The sequence below is a fragment of the Botryllus schlosseri genome, chromosome 13 (genome assembly GCF_051294905.1).
Source record: "Botryllus schlosseri isolate E-star chromosome 13, Bs_hap1, whole genome shotgun sequence".
Classification (NCBI taxonomy): domain Eukaryota; kingdom Metazoa; phylum Chordata; class Ascidiacea; order Stolidobranchia; family Styelidae; genus Botryllus; species Botryllus schlosseri.
Genome location: NC_137248.1, coordinates 2215043 through 2228993, shown reverse-complemented (window position 1 = coordinate 2228993; position 13951 = coordinate 2215043). Strand labels below are relative to the sequence as shown.

At 37.3% G+C, this 13951-nt stretch overlaps 2 protein-coding genes across 2 annotated transcripts; both read left to right on the top strand.

Annotated features, from left to right (window-relative positions):
* The first annotated feature begins 55 nt into the window (after nt 1–55).
* Nucleotides 56–4405, top strand: LOC145454691 (sulfotransferase 1B1-like). The gene is made up of 6 exons (XM_080332677.1): nt 56–190; nt 807–1114; nt 1887–2013; nt 2124–2239; nt 2314–2479; nt 2545–4405. Exons 1-6 carry the CDS (start codon nt 94–96, stop codon nt 2664–2666), a joined length of 936 nt encoding a protein of 311 aa, XP_080188803.1. The 5' UTR covers nt 56–93; the 3' UTR covers nt 2667–4405.
* Nucleotides 4406–8580: 4175 nt separating this feature from the next.
* On the top strand, nt 8581–11759 carry LOC145454690 (sulfotransferase 1B1-like). Its single transcript, XM_080332676.1, has 6 exons — nt 8581–8961; nt 9763–10070; nt 10607–10733; nt 10844–10959; nt 11051–11216; nt 11283–11759. The coding sequence occupies exons 1-6, from the start codon at nt 8850–8852 to the stop codon at nt 11402–11404; spliced, it is 951 nt and encodes a 316-aa protein (XP_080188802.1). The 5' UTR covers nt 8581–8849; the 3' UTR covers nt 11405–11759.
* Nucleotides 11760–13951: the final 2192 nt, after the last annotated feature.

The following is a 13951-nucleotide window of genomic DNA, read 5'->3' as shown; positions in this document are numbered from 1 at the left end:
ATATGGCACCGATCCCTTACTTCAGCAAGCACTTCTTCGACCACTGAGCTTCGAGTTGCTACCGACGATCTATATCTTAAACAACCTGTTACCATGCCGGGAAACGATGCCGAAAATATCTACAAAAATGACTTGGATTTGCTCTCCCCTCAAAGCGGAGACGTTTATTTGGTGGCCTACCCAAAAGCAGGTAAGGATATACAGTAATTATTACAAAATTTAGATCACAGACAACATAGCCGACGGGATGGTGCAGCAGTGGTGGGGCGTGCGAAATGTGGGAAATTACATATTTTTTTTGTCCTTGATAACACGATACGATTTGAATCGAGTCATTTTCAACCCCCGAGTCAAGTCCGAGTCTGAGTCGGGGAGCAGAGGGTTGAGTCCAAGTCATAGGGTTAAGACTAGATTCCGAGTCCAAGTTCACTGTTAAGTTTCGAGTTCAAGTCTGGTTCAACTCACTTCTGTGAAACTGTTGGGGATATCGGAGGCCTCGGATTCATAATATGCTAATTTTTCTCACTCTGAACATGTTTATTCAAACGTATAAAAGTCCGTTTCTGGGCCTATTTTTCAATTATCGGTCCTGATATACGAGACTCGAATAAGTCATGTAGAATGTGTCGAGTCATATCACTTGGTCGAGTCATGCGGAATGACTCGGTCAGCGGTCACAAGTCGAGTCAATACACAAATTGCTTTGAGTCGAGTCGAGTCATTTCTACTTTTAAAATAACTCAAGTCAAATCGAGTCAACGTAAAATTGTGATCTTGCTTTAACCTTGTATATTTCATTCAATCAGGAGTGACATGGATGACCGAAATCGTCACCGCAATTTACCGCGAATACGCGGTCGAAAACAGGAGCGTCGGAAGGGAGTTCAGCAACGCAGTGCGAGCTCATGCTTTTTGCGACGTGTGCCCGATGGCTCGTCGCCGAAATGTCCACAATCAGAGCAAAGGCAACACGAACGTAGTCGGTTTCGACGCAAACGGGAAAGAAGTTTACGAAAATGACGAGCAGAAGAGACGAAGGATCATCAGTTTGCATTTTCCGCTTAAAAGGATGGAGAAAATGATGCCGGAAGTTTTCACCGACGACGGAGTGAAAGTAAGGGCCCATAGTGAGAGACACCATATACTTGACCAACTCAATAATTCTAGTTGTTGAATTATACTAATAGGATGGAAATGTCTGTATTCTAATTCGAATGTTTCCATGCTCTAATTTTACTTCGAAACAAATTTCTGGTTTTCCGGAAAATGCTGCAGGAGAACTCTATTGTACAGAACGAGCCCAAGCTTTGTGTACAGACATTTGGAGTTGTCACGCTTATGGAAATGAACTCTAATTCGATATGAACTGAACTTGAATTTTCTTGTATTTCTTTAAAATTCGGAATTTAATTCCATTTTCAAATTTTTTTCGAATTCAGTAATTTTCAAATGTCAATCGAAATTGGAATAAACGATGTAGCTATAATTCTAATACTAATCTAATTTTGAAAAGTCCAAAATAATTTAGATGCTTAACTCTAAGAGACACAGTGTGCTGGTTCTCAGCCTTAAAGTTTTCAGGGTGGTTACGTGGACCGCCTAATCAGGACATTTCGAAGAGCTGATGACCAAATAAAACGTCATCACTTTCGCCCAGATCTCAAATGTCTCTTCAATTCTCTACTAGTTGCCAATGATTACCCTTGACGAGTGTCAGCCGCAAATATTCGGGTTTATTTCAATATGAAAATAATATTCAATTGGATATTGAAGTACCTCCGAGGAACTTTAAATATGATAATACCACTATCTGCAGCAATTTTCTTTAATTTAAGATGCATTATTACCAATCCACAAAATTCTCACTTATTATCTTCGCTTAACAGTTTATATACGTCGCAAGGAATCCAAAAGACATCGCAGTGTCCTACTATCATTTTCACCGTATGAACGAGGCCCTCCCAACACCCGAATCTTGGGAGCAATTTCTCGACGACTTTGTCAAGGGCGATGGTAAGTCAATGACATTTTCTTAGTAATAATGTATAGCGCAAAAGGATTATTTATGGTATGTTGAAGATGATTAAGCCATCAAATAATATTTGTATTATTATTATTTAAAGTGCGATGGGGATCCTGTTTGGAGCATATGCGTGAATGGAACAAGAAGCAACACGACCTTTCTGCTGCAGGAAAACGTGGCCAACTACTATGGCTCACGTTTGAATCTTTAAAAAAGGTACATAATGTTCCACATAGGGTATCTATAGCTGATGGGTTAGTTTTGATACTAAACGATGTGGATTTTCATAGGACCTGCATGGGGCAATGCGCCTGATAAGTAATCACTTGGGACTCAATCTCTCAGACAAAGGACTCGCAAACGCTGTGAAAAGATGTACCTTTGCTTCCATGAAGGCTGATCCCAACCGAAATCATAGCAGGAACACGATTTTCAAGGGTGATTTCTTACGAAAAGGTAATATTTGACTATGAGAAGTATTAATAGAAAGATGTGTGCCTATAATTTTAACTTATATTCAGGAAAAGTTGGTGACTGGAAAAGCAAATTCACAGTAGAACAAAACATAAATTTCAACAAACTAATGGCGCGTGAGCTGGGAAACAACTTCAGTCATCTCCGTCTGGAAGATGATGAAGTGTGATCGATGACAATGACACGCATACATTTATTTTGTTGCCCGCATTTCGAATGATTCTCATTTGTACATATTCGTCGCAGTGGAATCAAAGTGACTTATGCCCAGTTTTCAAATTTGGAAGGTCCATTAAAACTTGAAAATAATCAAGTTTTTAAAAGATTTTCATTCTTTTTCGGCCATATCTTGGCCATGGTTATGTCTGTTTCATTAACTCAAAGTTAATCCGGGCCATATATGTCTGAGAAAAGATGAAAACCTTACGTAAAGTCAATTTTCTCAAAATGAGTAAAACGGCCATAAGTCACTTTGATTCCACTGCGACGACACACTGTATTTATAGCATCCGACAATCTGTACATTGAATCGGACACGCACCCAATGTCGCGTGCCCTATCATTCACATAAAGTCAAAATCATGTCTTTTTCCAGTATCTAATTCTACATGTTATAGCAATGTCTTAAATGTCAATACATCTCAATAATTTTTATAAATTATTATTATTTCGCAAGCGTTTTCTGCATAATGGATTGAGTTTTATTTTATTTGATGTCATTGCTTATCGAACCTTTATTCATGAACATTTGAACATGTACAAGGAATAATAAAAATGTATCTCTCGAGATTGATCGCACAGTAATGCAGCGGTTGGCAACGCTAAGATCTACGTGAAATAAGCTATATCGCAGCTTCTTTCGTTGCCGTATTTGGTAGCACTGATTGCCGGCAAATTAAGACTGGTAAATGCTGAAAATAATTTACCCAGAGCATTGCGCTGACTCGACCACAAGAATCTTGTAAACACCAAGGAAATATTAGGATGTGAGGTACAGAGATGTAAAATGTCCAGGCGATAAACCATCCAACGACAATTATACAAATCAAACGAAAGTGTTGATTTCGAGATACATATTGAACGATATATGTATAATATGGAATAATAATTACAGAAGCCTAATCTGGCATAACAGAATTTAACTGAAACATCTGAAATCGTCAGTGACTTGCGAAATTTGGGAGAAGATATGTCTTAGATTATGGAAAGATATTGATTTAAGAAGTTTAAAAATATTTTTTCAAGAAGCAGCGATAAAATACCCATCGTAGTTCGAAACATTTTGTGGAAAATAACCCGAGATTATTTTAATGGGGAATTGTCGATCTAAAAGTACCTGCAAATAATTTAACATGAATTATTATAAACCGCTGCAGTCATGGAAACATGTTCCAAATGGTTTCGGCATTTATTTCGCGCGCAGTGCAACAAAAAAATTCGAGATTTCACAGATTTTGTCGAATGTAAATTTGCAATGAGAACTGGATATCTAGAACTGTTGTTCTATTATATATTCATAAGTCCATATTGCGCCCTCTACTGCGACGCCATTTTCTTCAACGCTACCCATATTGCCCCTGAACCTTTCCGCCCCCTTCAAAATCCAAATCGCCCCTTGGGGAGCGCTGGGGTCAAGGTCAAGAAACACTGACATAGCCTATTCATGTTGAAATAAATCCGAATAAATTCGGCTGACAGTCGTCATTCACTAGTAATTTCAGGCCGATGACGTCATATTTGGTGATGCAATAGAATGTTCTTTCCAATTCTCTACTAGTTGCTGACGATTACCCCTGACGAGTGTCAGCCTAAAATATTCGGGTTTATTTCACTGTGAATACATTATTCAACCGTATATTGAAGTTCTGTACCTCCAAGAAGTTTTTTATACAGAAATAATATTACGGCTTCGCAAGAGTGAAATCGATCTCAACTATGGTCGCCTGGTATCAAATTATAGTCGGCATATTCATATGCTACTCTTTTTGAATTAATATTGTGTATTCATTCGGTTGAATTGTCAGAAAGTCAGAGTACCAATTAAACGAGGCTTCATTTAGACCTTGACCAGCGGGACCAAGGTGGTCCAGGATCAAATGTCCTCAAGCATGGCCATGTCTCAAGCCGTAATTCCCTGCCATACTCATAGAATGGTGAAGAGAGCACATTACCACCAGTGACATATCGCGCCCCCGCCCCATAATTGATCGCTGATTAGATTACATAAGCTATACGCTAATTTTCCAGCGCGAAGCTGCTGCAAGTATATTCTGTATGTATTTTTCCTGGTAGCTAGGTCAAGTTTTTGCAACTTTTGCAACTTTTTTTACAACTTCCGGCAGCTTCCAAAATGCTCAGAAAATATGTAGTATGGTGTTTGAGCTGTTTGGACGAATCTTTTGTAGCTTCTTCAATTTTTCATGCAACTTTTTGCAAGTTTTCCCATTTTTATGCAACTAACTTTTTACTGGAAATATTTGGCACCATGCAAATAGATCGCTCGATTATTCCACTGTCGTTTAAATTTGAGGTCCTTTCTGATTTGACGTACATTTGGATTAGACCGCCCAAAATTATATTTTCAATGGGTCAATTTTTCAGGCCATTGATTTTGTTGAAGTCGCCAACATTGAGTTTACTACAGTGCCTTGCATACGGAACGAGTCGAGTATCTCATACCCTAATAATTTCAAGGAGCTTGTCCATAAATGCCACTTTTTAGTGCAACTTTTCTGAAAATTAAAGGCAACTTTTCGATGCAATTTTTGTGACAAATAAGTGCACCTTTCCACGGATTCGACTGTAACAAAACTTGCCCTAGTGATAGCTTTAACACGCTTTGCACGATGTCCAGTTACAACACCGCCGCAATAAAATTTACATATATGTATTCCATCTGTGTAATGTCAGACTATATTGTCGGTTTTCACAGATTTTATAAGCTTCGTGACAAATGTTCGGGTTCTTCTGCAATAAAGCCGCGGAACATGCTGAGGAAACACCAAACTAGACAACTAGAAGATTTTATAAATTAGAATTGAGTTAGACTGTTTTTTTTTCAAGTTAGATTATAATTAGAACTATATAGCTACAGCTTTTTCGAAGTAAGATTAGAACTAGAATTATTTAATTCGCGAAAACAAGTTCATAGTTCATATGAAATCAGATTCCATACTCATAACCAGTATAATGACAAACGTCTGTGCAGCAAATTTGGCTCGTTGCACCAAACAGTTTTCCTGTATAGCATTTCGCGAAAACCAGAAATAATAATGGAATTAAGATTAGAGCATACAAACATTTCACAAATTAGATTAGAATTAGAATTAGAATTAAAATCAGAGCATAGAAAGATTACACTAATTAGAATTGGAGCAAAGAATCATTTCAAAAATCAATTTGGAATTAGATCCCTGGCATTTCGCACTAATGAACTAGTTTTCCATGTCTGGTAAGTATACCCTATGAGGGAACGATTAAAATGATAGAAACACCTTATAATAAAATCTAGATTACGAAATGATAGGTAATTGCTAGATTGCGAAACGGTATTTTCAAACGTTATGGTGGGCCATATTTACTGTGATGAAATATTTGATATGGGCGACAATGTGGCGTGAGCGGAACCAAGCATACGATTAACTAAAATATCTTCACTGATACTTTCGTGCAAATATATTTGTCACTCCATAACTACGTGCGCGAAGCGCAACGAAATTTTTGGGCTTTACTTGATTTTATGAGTATTTAATGTTGGTACTCCGTGAAAACAGACCCGAAATTCCTCAGGCCATCTTCCCGATTGGAGGATTACACTACTTCTACTTGACAAACTGAAAATAGCGAAAAAGTAAGTCAGTAGATCACAAAATATTATGAAGTAGAAGTAGAAAAAAAATCGGATCTACTAAGTAAGTACTAGAAGTAGAGGAAAACTACTTGAGTACTTCAAAAAAGTAGAAGCACTTCGTTACTGACCACCTCTGCGAATAATAGTTATTATCAAGTCCTTAATTCGAACGTACGCATCAGTGGAATAGTGATGAAGAAGATTTTTGATTCTAGAAATAATGAGCCTCAATTACCTGTGTAAATACCAATCATTCTGTTGTTCTTACTGTTATTACTTTATCAACTGATTCATCGGTATTTTCTGGATATTAATGATGAATTTTTCAAAGATCTTGGGACACTGTTATTGCATTGATGTTGATGTCAATGCTGTATGGTTTTGCGTTTACGCTGTGCTCGATTCGGAACCTTCAGCTCAACTCAGTATATATTCAAAGACTCTTGGAGGTACAGAACTTCAATATACAATTTAAAAATAAATAGGACATTTTTGCCGGACAGCAAAACGAAAGTATATTTGTTACGTTTGCGTTCGATGATATTTTACATTTCCACGGTAGTTTATTACAAAAATTACAAGAACACACACAAAAACAAAAAATCAAATTTACTTTGTAGATTCAGCCAATGAATACTTTGCGGTTTCCTCAACTTTTGCCAATAAGGAATGATCATTTATAACGAGATCATGAAACTGTTTAACTAAATATCATTGGCATTAGATACAACCGTTAGTATTCTCAAAACATATTTAACTAATAGGGCTGGCTGCAGTATTTTTTTGTAAGTATAAGTCTTAAAAGTTTACGAATCTAACTCAAAAAGCGAAAAGGGGGGAGATTTGGGCGTTTTGGAGGACGATATACTCTTCTTGATAAAAGACGACAAATCCTATGAAATGATTTTTTGGATAATTCGAAAAAATTTGGATATGCGATTTTGAACGAGGTTAACACATGACGGGTGGGGAAAAAAGACTTGTTATGTCAATGACGCTCACGATAATTTCGGTAGAAAGGCTGACCTAAATAAGTAATTCGTCAAGGAAAATACCAATTTAAAAAAAATGCAATGTCACGTCACGAATTGGCAAATATCGAACTAATAACTCACAATCCTAGGGATACCTCGAATGGTTCAGGAAGAGGCCATCATTGACGGAATGAGATTTCCAATAGGGGCAACCGTACTATGCAACATATATGGAGCCCACCAGGAAGAGAAGCATTGGCAAAACCCAGATCTCTTTTACCCGAAAACGTTTCTTGATGAAGAAGGAAAGTTTGGTCGAAAAGAACAGTTGCTATCGTTTATAGCTGCGGTGAGTTTGTTTAGCAAATAAATCGCATATGTTCTCTACACTGTTATCTTCAATTAATTCACAGGTAGAAGACGGTGACCCGGAAAATTTTTTGCAATGAAAGAAATATTTTTGATTGTGATTTACCTCGTCAAAGCGTTTGAGATTCCACCGCCGAAAGAGGACGAACTGAACATGGGAATGTTATACGGATTCACCAGCTTTCCGCAGCAAAATAAACTTTGTTTTTATCCTCGAAATGAGATTTAAAAGCAGATAGTTCTGTAAATTCAATGAAAAACACACACCGTGATTGAAATTTTGCGAAACCGAAACGGTTTGTGATTTGCGCTGGTTAAATGCCTCTTTACTTGACACCAATGGAGAATATAGATCTGAAGAGGAATTTTATCCTTTAAATAAATATGCTTGTGGGAATATTAACTGAATGTGGGTGTGAGATAATACAGACTACTTTTCAGCGCCAAGGTTTGTAATATGTCATATTACTTCGTACGATATAATTCGTACAGGAAATGCTGGATTTAATCAATATAGCCTGTCGCATTCTGTAATATTTCTTCAGCGTCGTACAATGTCTTATTATCCATTTGCGATCTTGAGTTATACTGTCCAATACTGTAGCCCACGTTCGATGGTGATGATGATAAATAAAATATCATTTATATATAGTATTCTAAGTTTGAGAAGCAAATTAATTGACAGCTACAATAACAGCTAAAATGATGACTAACTACATAGCGGAAAGACAGTTTCAACTACGTTAAATAAGCCTATAAATAAATACCAATCGTAAATGTGGACGGTAAATTATTTCGAGTATTCGTCAAAGATAGTCATATGGAATTTGCTAACATCATGGTTACGATCGCGAATGCTATTATTTATCAGCAAGTGCCTTCGAACACACAAAAATATCTATTTTGAATGCAGATCGTGAGCAAAGCAGACCCACGCTTTATTCTCGTGACGGACGTATAATATCGTCTCGCTCGACATTTTAGTTAAAGTTTCAGCTTATGTAACATAGCCCTCGGCAATAATGCCCGAATTTACTCAAAAAATATAAGAGTCTAGCAAGTCATGATGTCCACATCCTGTATATATGGCGGCGATCCCTAACTTCAATCAGCGCTTCTTCGACCACTGAGCTTCAAGTTCGAACGACCTACATCTTACATGCAAACCGTCACCATGCCGGCCAACGATGTCGAAAATATCCACAAAAATGACTTGGATTTGCTTTCCCCTCAGAGCGGGGACGTTTATTTGGTGGCCTACCCAAAAGCAGGTAAGGGTATCTATAGTAATAGATCTGAAATTGCGATCACAGTCACCCTATAGCCGACCGACGAGGTATATCGAAACACTGATACAGTGTTTCTTGGGCTGTAGGTTAGGGTTGTTCAAACATAACTTTTTTTTTCAGATTTTTGCGGCTATTACCTAAATTGTTAGGTTGGCTGCTGCACACCAATTTGCATCAATTTCAACGAGTAGAAGCCAAGCTATTAGAGGTTAAATTTTTTAAATTTATTATAAAAAAAAATTATTTTCAAATTTTACTGACGAACTAATTAAATTGTTAAGTTGTCCACAAAAACAATGCATAACAGGTTTGAATCTAGGTCGTAGCTCGTGGTTTCAGAGCCCAATATTGCGATCCATATACGAACTCTTACAGCAACGATTATTGTGGGAGGATCGCTTGTTTTATGTGATGGAGCACGCCATTATAGTATCAGTTTACTAAATAATTTCATCAGAATAGAAACACCACAAGACTCCGATACAATGAAAAGATAGGAAGGTGTCGAAAACACTTGGGTTGGTCTTTAAATTAGACAACCACCTGGGCCTAGGCCTGTTAATATGATGCATCCACACTGGATGCAAAGAAATAGGGGATAGCATAAAACGTCTAGCGACGAAACTGAATGACACAATGACACATGTGTCGATATACAAGACTGATATGCTGTATCGAGGGCCGGTCATCTTGAGGGATGACTATAGTATTTGCCTAATATTAGACTAGCTTACTTTCCTTACATTTCATTACTTTAACACGGCTATCATTTCTTTCAAATAGGGGTGACGTGGATGACCGAGATCGTGACAGCGATTTACCGCGAATACGCGACGGAAAACAGAAATCTAGGAAAAGAATTCGGTAACGCGGTGCGGGCGCATGCATTCTGCGACGTGTGCCCGATGGCGCGACGCCGTAACGCCAACAATCAGAACAAAATGAACAAGAACGTAGTCGGTTTCGACGCAAACGGAAAAGAGGTTTACGAAAATGATGAAGAAAAGCGACGCAGGATTATTAGCCTGCATTTTCCCCTTAAACGGATGGAGAAAATGATGCCAGAAGTTTTCATCGACGATGCAGTTAAAGTAAGTATCTATAGTGCGAGACACCAGTCTTGATCAACTAGATAATTTACTTTGTAGCTATAATTTCTAATTAAAATTTGGAAAGGCTGAAAATATTATAGTTTCCCAACTCTGCGAGACACAGTCAGTTGGTTCTCGACCTATTTTTTTAGCACGGACCTTCAAAGTTTTTGGGATGGTTGCGTGGACCGCCTAATCACGAAATTTGAGGAGATGGTGACTAAATAAAAGGTCATCACTTTCGCCCAGATTTTCAATTTCTCTCAAACCCTCTATACTATAGTTGCTAATGATTCGGCCTACAATTGACGAGTGTCTGCTTGCTTGCTTACTTCAATATGAATATGCTATTCAATTGTATGTTGTATTGTATATTGTAGGCCTATATTGTATAATGCTATTCAATTGTACCTCCAAGGAACTTAAAATATGATAATATCACTGTGAAGTTTTGGAATCTGCTGCAATTTTCATTTATTCGAATTTCAATTATAACAATTCACAATCATCTCACCAATATAATCTTCGCATAACAGTTGATATACGTCGCAAGGAATCCGAAAGACATCGCAGTGTCTTACTATCATTTCCACTGTATGAACGAGGCACTCCCAACGCCGGAATCTTGGGAGCAATTTCTTGACGACTTTGTCAAGGGCTATGGTAGGTCAATGACATTTGACTTAGTAATAATGCATTGTGCGATTAGACTCTATTTATCGTATGGTAAAGATTAATGAATCGTCAAATAATTGTCGTACCATTATTTAAAGTGCGGTGGGGATCCTGTTTGGAGCATATGCGTGAATGGAACAAGAAGCAACACGATCTTGATGCCACAGGAAAACATGGACAACTACTATGGCTCACATTTGAATCTTTAAAAAAGGTATATAATGCTACATGTGAGGATGTTCAATATACAGTGTATCTGTGGCTGATGGCCTAGTGTTGATACTCAACCATGTGAATTTTCGTAGGACCTGAAGGGAGCAATGCGCCTGATATGTAATTACTTGGGACTCAATCTCTCAGACAGAGGACTCGCAAACGTTGTGAACAGGTGTACCTTTGCTTCCATGAAGGCTGACCCGAAACGAAATCATAGCAGCAACACAATTTTCAAGAGTGATTTCTTACGTAAAGGTGAGATTTCAATGAGAGAAATAGCTTACAGAAAGAAGTGTGCCTATAACTTCAACTTATATTCAGGAAAAGTTGGCGACTGGAAAACTAAATTCACGGTAGAACAAAACATAAATTTCAACAAATTCATGGCGCGCGAGCTGGAAAACAACTTCAGTCGTCTCCGTCTGCAAGATGATGAACTTTGATCGATGATAATGACACGCATACATTTAATTTGTTGACCCGCATTTCTAATGATTTTCATTTGTACATAATATATACTGTATTTATAGCATCTGACACTCTGTATATTGAATCGGACACGCACCCATTGACGCGTGCCGCGATATTCACGATAACTCAAAATCATGTCCCTTTCCAGTATGTAATTCTACAATCTACATGCTATATCAATGCCTTAAAATGTCAATACATTTCGAAAAATTAGATAATTTTTTGCTATTTCACATGCTTTTTATGCATTATGGATTGACATACTTTCACGAACATTTATTCATGAATATGAACATGAACAAGGAACATGAAAAAATGTATTTCTCGTGATTGGGCGCGCAGTAATACAGCAGTTGGTAACAATTACGTGAAATTAATTATATCTTACCTTATTTTGTCGTCGTATAGTTGGCAGCATTAATTACCGGCAAATTAAGTCTGGTAAATGCTGAAAATAATTTACACAGATAACCACGCTGACTCGACCACATGAAACCCGCAAACCTGAAACAACAATTAATGCTGGTCACTGTGAGCAAGAGGGAATATTAGGATGTGAGGTACAGAGACATAAAATGTCCAGGCTGTAAACTCTCCAACGACAATAAAAACAATCAAACGAAAGTGTAGATTTCGAGATACATACCGCAGATATTTCTAAATTCACAATATATATGTATACTATGGATTGATAATTACAGAAAACTAATCTTACAACATACTTTAACTGACCCGTCTGAAATCGTCAGTGACTTGCAAAGTTGGGAGAAAATATATCTTGGATTATTGAAAGATATTAAGTTACGAAGTTTCAACATCTCGTAGTCAAGAGGAATCGATTTTAGAAGTATTTTTCTAGATTAGTAAATAAAGTCATAGGGTGGTCACGGGGCCTACGATATTCAATATCGTAGGCACTGGTGGTCCTTAAAAACGAATTTTGGAAGTTTTTGGCCTGACTCTGCCAAAATGTTTCTTTTAGCTAACAAGCACCCCGTGCAAAATTTTGTTGATATCCATTAATGCTTGGAGGTGGCTCAATGGTGTAACCAGTGGTTGAAGAATATTATTATCTCAAACCCCGGTGTTCCGGTTCCTCATCAGACTACGGGAAGATATTGGGTCACTGCACTAATGAAAGCGGTAAATTATGACAAATCTGCTTATCCACAAATGTGAATTCGATCTCAATCATAATCATCTCAAATTTAGTAGGGATATTAACATGCTACTCTTTTTGAATTAATATTACGTTGCTATTCAGTTGAGTTTGTTAACGATTGCGCATGTTAGCCGGACTGATCGCTGATTACATAAGTTGTAAGCTACTTGCCCAGCGTGTAGTGTTGCTGCTACAAGAATATTCTGGACCAAATAATTTACGCCTCCATCAGTAAATTTACACAAGTATATGTATTCCATCGATGCGGAATGTCATAATACATTGACGGATCTCGTAGATTTTATCAACTTCTTGGCAAGATGTCAGTACGGTATGAGTGAGCGATTAATAATAGGCACAGCTTATAACAAAATGCACATGGGATGTGCATGAAACTTTTTTGATTGTAGGCACCGCCGTCAAGTTGAGAACGAGCCGGAATATTCACTGAACAATAGTTATCATTAATTCCTTAATTTTAACGTATGCTTCCGTGAAATAATGATGAAGAAGATTTTTGATTCTGAAAATAATAAATCTCGATTATTTTGTTGTTCTTACGGTTATGACATGTAACATCTGATTCGTCGGTATTTTCTGGATAATACTGGTTCATTTTTCGATTGCATAATTGTCACAAAGACCTTGACACATTGTTAACGAACTGATGTCGATGCTGTATGATTTTGAGTTTGCGCTCTGCTCGGTTCGGAATCTTGAGCTCAGCTCACTGTATTCAAAGACTCTTGGTCGCTTGGCGGTACAGAACTTCACAATATGCAATTGAAAAATATATTCTAGGCCTACCATATTTTAGGAGTACAAAAAGAGGACATTTTTGCCGGGAAGTTAAACGAATTAAGATTTGTTATGTTTGAGTTTGATGATATAGTTTACATTTCTTTGGTAATTTATTACAAAAACACGCACAAAAACAAAAATAATTCAAATATTCGGTTCCGTCAACTTTTGCCAATAAGGAATGATCATTTATAACGAGATCGTGAAACTGTTTTAACCAATTATCATTGAAATTATATACAACCGCGTTAAGATTCTCGAAACAATTCGAACTAATAGGTATGGCTGCAGCATTTTTTGTAAATAAAAGTCTTAAAAGTATAAGAAAGTAACTTGGAAAGCGAAAAAGGTGGACATTTTGGCGTCCTCGGAGAACCATATATTCTTCTTGATAAAAGACGACAAATCCTCCTAAAAGAACACTTATGGTAAGCCTAATTTATTCGATCAGTATATTCTGGATATGCGATTTTGAACAAGGTTAACACATGATGGGTGGGAAGAAAAGACTTGAACGTTTATGTCCATGACGCTCACGATAATTTCGGGAGAAAGG